A 6,873-nucleotide genomic window follows, 5' to 3' on the forward strand; every position below is an offset into this window, starting at 1 on the left:
ACACACACACACACACACACACACACACACACACACACACACACACACACACACACACACACACACACACACACACACACACACAATTTCCCTATGCTTTGAAGTCAGGGTTAAGTTATACTATAATATCTAACCAATATTTTGTATCGTAGTATAGTAACACAGTGACGAAGAGTGGCTAAGTGGGGCATAAAAAGACTTCACAATGACTCAGTTGTCGTCTCGGCTGGTTAAATCTGGCACAGGTCGGACCAGGATTTGCCAGGACTATAGCCGGTCCAGACCATAGCGTGTCCTATCCTTGACTTTGTCCTCCCCCAGTGGGGGTCCTCACTACCATGGTGGGCTGCTTCACTAGACTGGCTGGAGAGGGCTCACACATAACTCACCTGTGTGTGTGTGTGTGTGTGTGTGTGTGTGTGTGTGTGTGTGTGTGTGTGTGTGTGTGTGTGTGTGTGTGTGTGCACTAGCAGTAAGGGTTCAGGTGTTGGCATTTGGCAGTGATATTAGATGATTCTTTTTTGGGGATAGAAAGAGGGTAGTCAACATTTCTGTGATAGAATAATATTTTGCTTAAAATAATGACGGAAAGGACAAAAAGACAACTTGAAAGAAATGCACCAAAAAAGTAAATGAAAGAAAATTATAATATATATTAGAGTTTGAATTATCTATGCTTGCTTGAAATGTATGTGTGTATGTGTGTATGTGTATGTGTGTGTGTGTGTGTGTGTGTGTGTGCGTGTGTGTGTGTGTGTGTGTGTGTGTATGTGTGTGTGTGTGTGTGTGTGTGTGTGTGTTGTGAGGGAGACATTTATAAGACAGAGATACAAAGATAGAGAACTAAAGAGAAAGCGAGAAAATGATCAAGTGATATAGTACAGTGCTGTTCTCGCTGTGACTTTTATTTATTTAAAGGTACTGCGACGGCTTTCAGAAAAGTGGGACTCTTACAAGAATAAAGACCACAAATCCTCTGGTCTAAGCTCTGGTGCTTCCACACAATGACCCCTTTGCTACCCTCTGGGAGTGAGTGGGTCTGACTTGAGAAAAAAAAAGTCAGAGAAACTCAAACATCATTTGTGACCAAAGTTCCTACTGGCTCAGCTGTTTCTCCACCTCACTGGCTTCACAGCCATGTGTTTAACTGCTGCGTTGCTGTTTAGTTCACTTATCTTGCCATTACTGTAAGATAGTTAAGTGCGCTTGCTGTTAAGCTATTTAGTGAGCTTGCTTTTTAACTAGTTCAGGTAGTTTGTTGATTAGCTAGTTATTTAGGGTATTAAGTTAAATTAGTTAAGATAATTTAGTTATTATTCCGCTCCACATTTGCAGGCTCTTTTTGAATCAATCTCATCAAAGTCCTTCAGAGAAGGAAAGATAGTGTGGATAAGACCAACTGTACATTTAGGCTTCTATGATCAAAAGAACACTACTTTCCTTCTTTCTCAAGTACTATGATTAAAAGAGTACATGTTTGCATGTCATGTCTCATCAGCACTGCTGCAACCTTCTCTGTCTTCAGTGCTGAGATCACAGACAGTATGGTAAGGATGTGTTTACATAGGCTATATTTATTACACAGCTTTGTTGAATACTCAATTTTGATTGCTCAATGAAGGCATTCCAGGGTCTGTTTTATCTGATTATACAACAGTTATTGCCGACCAAGGAATTTGATTGGACAAGAGGCATTCAACTAGAGTATAACAGCAGGAAATAGAGTATAACAGCAGGTGCACTTTTAATTATAGCTACATGTATCCCTCCGCTCTACAGGTGTTTATATGAACCATTATATTCATTAACAATCGTAAGCTGTTCAGAATCACACATGACACCAAAGTGACAGACTCCTTTTTGACTGGTTGCAAAATAAAAGGAAATATACAAATAAAAGTAGCTTGCATGGGATATTGTGTAGACCTGGACAAAGTAGAAAGTTAATGTTCAGAAAACGTTTATGAGCTGATGATATTCTGTATGCAAACTCTCTCGTTTGATATTGCTTAAATAGCAGACTGCTGCTATGAATCCTGACTATATAATTTGACGGGTTGATTTTTTTCTTTAATAAGTAGCCATGTAAGAAACACGATAATGTACATTGATCCAGTCATTATTGCAAAAATAATGACAAGCTCGCTGTACAAATTCTCATACATATGTTTGTCTGTGTATGTCTGCATGTGCATGGTGTGAGGTTGTTTGTGTTTGCGTATGTATGTGTGCATTCATGTGCATCACGTCTGTGTGTGTGTGTGTGTGTGTGTGTGTGTGTGTGTGTGTGTGTGTGTGTCCGGCTGCATTGCAGCCTCAGGGCAGTAGCCAGTGTGTTTGACCGTCTGCTGTTCAGACATGTTCTGTCACTCTGCACCGAGTCACTTGTGACCCATTAAAAGTGTGGCGCTAATGTGTGTATTTGGCCTTATTATAATAGGCTGTCATGTTTTTTGTCATATCCAAACATATGTGTCAGGCCGCAGTGTAAAGTTAACGGTGTAGTGTATGACTTAAAACAGAGACAGTTTGGATGGGAACCGTTGACCTGAGCAAAAACAATTGATCTTGAATTGAGCTTGAACTTGTACGGCATTATGGGTAAACTTATATTTTCCATATGCTAGAATTAACAGTACTTATGTGAAAAGTACAGTCCCTAATGGAATACCCAAAACAAGCGTTTTGGGTATTCCACTAGGGACAGTTACCCTGAGAGCACACTTTGAATTTGCTCAGCGAGTCTATCTGATATAGGCGTGCCAAAAGCGTTGCTGTTTTACCAACCGGATACGGCAAGAGTCTTATCTATTGGTTAGCGCCGCTGGTCTGGATACATCACCCCTTGTATTCTTCTGATTGGTCGTAGTCCAATTGTGTGCAGTGATATTTTCAAATGCATGCTTGGTGCCGCCCCTCGATTTGGGCCATTTTCATTACTCGTTGCCAGATCCTACAGCTTTCTAGGTGTGGGTCTGGATTTCCAGGCTAAGGGACAGTAGTAATCCGGAATAAAATGGCCCTCTGAATTGAACACCATTTACGTAGTACACATGTTTTGTTTTCTCTAAGTATAAGCATCTGCTGTCAGTTAGCTGTTATATTGATTTGCAGTTCAAGCCGATCAATAACAGCTATAAATTGCCGGGGACAATGATATTATGACCGCTGCTTTCAGTTCAGGAACTGGGTGTTATTTCTGCAACTTAAATATAATATAATAAGCAATTGTAAAGTGGTTAAGACAACCACCTCTGGAGCCATTCAGATGGCCTTTCCTCTGAAACTCAGTTATGACTGGAAGTAGCCGGTATTTCAACTTAAATCGAACTGACGATGAATCCACACTTAAGTTGAAAAGTTTTTCCAAAGCAATGCATTTTTTGGATGGATGTTATCAAGGAGAATGTAGATAAAGGCCCATCTTGCAAAAGGACACTTACTGATAGATGGTGGATATATAGGGGTTCAAACAGACTTTGGATCGGAGTCAAATAAAAAACACTGTGAATTCTGCTTGCTAAAGGAAGATAGCTATCAAAACCAGCGTGTTTGTAAATTCTTTCTTTTTTAATGACGTAAGAAGGAAGGAACAGTTGAAAGCATTTTTAGAGTTTCAATCAGGGATCAACGTAAGATGCTGATTATCCTCAGTTAGCACAGCTGAACGGACTAATTGAGCAGAGAAATTGCACAATTCACACACACAGACATGCACGCACACAAAACAGCTAATGTCTTTGTATGTGACATGAGGATATGAATTTGAATACTCTCTATCAATAGACAAATTAAAATTGAATGGAGTAGGAAATGTAAATACAGATCTGCAATCAAAAATCAATCAAGGACTGAACTGTTTGTTTGTATCTAAAAATCGAAAAACTGGTCCTGGCAGAATATGGCCTCAACACTGGCAGGATTTAGGTTTCAATTCCCACTGGGACCACCCCATGCTAACAAGAAATACACTAACAACAATATGCTTTGGTAAAAAGCTCCCACCAAATTGCATTTATTATATATATATATATATAAATATATATTGTACCAACAACACAGAGAGGTATTCCTTGTAAACCACAATGCTAAGACAGACCAATGCCTTGTTTTCCCATTTCATTTTTTCCGTTATTCTTATTTATCCATTAAGCTCTTGTATAATTCAGTTGGGTTTTAAATGGATGCAAGCGGTGACATTATAAATCCAAGGCAGCGCTCTCTGAATGGTAACTGTATCTCAAAATTGGTGGGTGAATGTGGGAGTGCTGCTGCCATCACAAAGCCATTAACTAAATGGCTCTGTGCTGAGCTCGACTGCAGTAATATATAAGCAAGGGCGCGTACTATTTTCATTTTGTCACTGGTGGGGACAAAATATGTCAGGGCTGAGACATTTTCTATGGGACAGCTCTGTGTGCCCCCACGGCCTGTCATCCGTGAGCCACAATGCCCCAGCCCCTACCTTATCCTTATGGATATGTATACCTGCAAATCCTTTCATATGAATTTGTGTACTGCAAAGATTGTTGCACATTTGGGGCTATATCTTTATTGCTGAATGCCCTTATTGTAAGTCACTTTGGGCAAAAGCATCAGCTAAATAAATGTAATGTAATATGGTTATGAAGTCGCTTTGGATAACGTGTTGAATGAATTGTGAATAGGTATTGGTACGATGTGTCTGTCATACACCACAACCCTGTCACGAGATCCAAATTCTCGGTGTGGTCATCGCTCACTCTGATCATAATGTGCATGGCCCGTGTCCAATCTCTGCTTTACAGCCAGGGACTGGCCCAACTCCGTGGTGCAAAGGATCACGGGACAGCTTGGGTGAGCGTGTAGACATACGGCACCACAAAATAGGTGGGAGTTGATTTGTTTAACTTAATGCAAAATACTGCTTGGTGCAATCATGTTTTTGAACAATCCACATCCACGTGGTGAATTCAATTTTTCGTCATTTAAGCACATCCAATCAGCAACGTTGTAAACTCCCACAAGCCGAAGCTGGAGAGGCTGCAGTGTGTGTGTGTGTGTGTGTGTGTGTGTGCGCAAGAGTTTTGTCCACTCACCCACAGCCTTGAGGGATGTGTACTTGTTGAAGCCGATGCCCAGGTTGTTGTGGGGATGGGACAGCGCCATGGCAGGACCCAGAGGGGGCAAAGCTGCATTGTTCAGGTGGTTATGATCTGAGAGAGAGACATAGAGGAGCAGTGGGGAGAGAGCGAGGGAGAGAGAGAGTGAGAGAGAGAAGGAGGGGGAGAGAGAGAGAGAGAGAAAGCAGGGGAGAGTGAGAGAGAGAATGAGAGAGTGGGGAAAGAGATACATAGAGAAATAATGAGAGGGAGAGAGTTAGAGAGAGTCAGAGAGAGCGAGAGGGAGAGGGGAGAGAGAGAGAGGAGAAAGGGAGTATAAGAGGGAGAGGGGGAGGGTAAGAGAGAGGAGAGAGAGAGAGAGAATTATTTGAGTTACCAAAGGTGAACTAGCCACAAACTAGCCATAAAATAGCATGACCAACATGTGTATAGTACAACGTACACACTTGTACCGCATATATTAAAATACAGTTTAACTACACATGGACACATACACATACACATACAGATGATGTTGTGGCAACAGCTGTTATGTTTAGATGACATAATCTGACATTTCAAAATGTCCACAGACATGGACTCATGTGTTAAAAATGATACCTGTATGATACACTGTCAACAAGGTAGTGATGTCAAAAAAAGTGTCTCACACACACACACACACACACACACACACACACACACACACACACACACCGGGTCTCTAACATATGATATGCGGCCGTGCATATGGCCACGAGCATGCACGTGTGCACTGAGCACAGCTCTCTAATGTATAATTCCGAGCAGGAAATGTGCTGCGGGGTCCTCTGGAAAAAAGAAGGGCAGAGCTGCTGGAAGCATGTCTCGTATAAGATATTTATCACCCACTCAAATGGGAGATCAGAGAAACATCACCAGCGTATTAAGAAGGTGTGCATGAATATTTAAAGACTCGATGCAGAGGTTGATGGCTTCCATTTCTCGCACGCAAATGAATTGCAAATTCACAACAATGCCTTTTCCATGTACATTTTTGTTCTCTCTGTCTGGTATCGGTAGAGTCCCAAATGAGTGGGGATTAACGGGAGAGGACAAGGGTTCAACTCGTGTTCATTACCGACGCAACACCATGGGTCTATGGGTGTCCTTTTGACACCAAACGGATACAAGGATTGTATATAATCCTACCATTGGACTGACCAGCTCTTTGGATGCCTCTTCCCAGTGTGTGCAGAGATCTGGGAACAGTAGCCTCGGGAAAGCCAATCAAACCACATGCGTTGTCACATAGGTGAGAATGTGCACTGTTAATGGTTGTTTGTGTTGGTTTATTGTAATGTAAGGATGTAGGCCTACTGGCTTGTGAGTGTGGCCTACATGAGGTCAAAAAGATATCCAGTCGAGGTGTTTAATTACGGTATAATCGAAATTATTGATTAAATGTTGACAGTAAGGTTTTTTTTACATTTAATGTGTTGAAAGACATAACTGACACAAACAGCGCTATTCAGCTAGCGTTCTGCCTGATATAGAACATAGCATTGAGGTGTCCTTTAGTAGTAAAGAGATGTTGGTTAGCTGAAACCACTAGCACTCTCAGTGCTGAGTTAGGTAATGCTGATGCAGTAAACTAAAATGAAGTGCTGAGCATTTGCATAGCTGTTTCATATGCAGATTCACATGGTTGCCCCGATCTAGCAACAACCACTGTAGGCAGAGATGCACATAGCGAACACGCGGGATAAAAACTAAATGGAGAAATGCAAACACACAGAGTTAAAAAAAATGT

At 41.4% G+C, this 6,873-nt stretch overlaps 1 protein-coding gene across 1 annotated transcript in view; it reads right to left on the reverse strand.

Moving 5' to 3' along the window:
• The window catches only part of LOC311381543 (protein shisa-8-like), a gene marked incomplete at both ends in the record, with an annotated part of 87,093 nt that overhangs the window by 4,678 nt on the left and 75,542 nt on the right, over window positions 1-6,873 (reverse strand). The window contains one exon of the mRNA XM_084488466.1: window positions 5,079-5,195. Coding sequence (XP_084344592.1) covers window positions 5,079-5,195 — 117 coding nt within the window. The remainder of the gene's footprint in view (window positions 1-5,078; window positions 5,196-6,873) is intronic.

This window comes from Micromesistius poutassou, assembly GCF_964030765.1.
Source record: "Micromesistius poutassou genome assembly, chromosome: 1".
Taxonomy (NCBI): domain Eukaryota; kingdom Metazoa; phylum Chordata; class Actinopteri; order Gadiformes; family Gadidae; genus Micromesistius; species Micromesistius poutassou.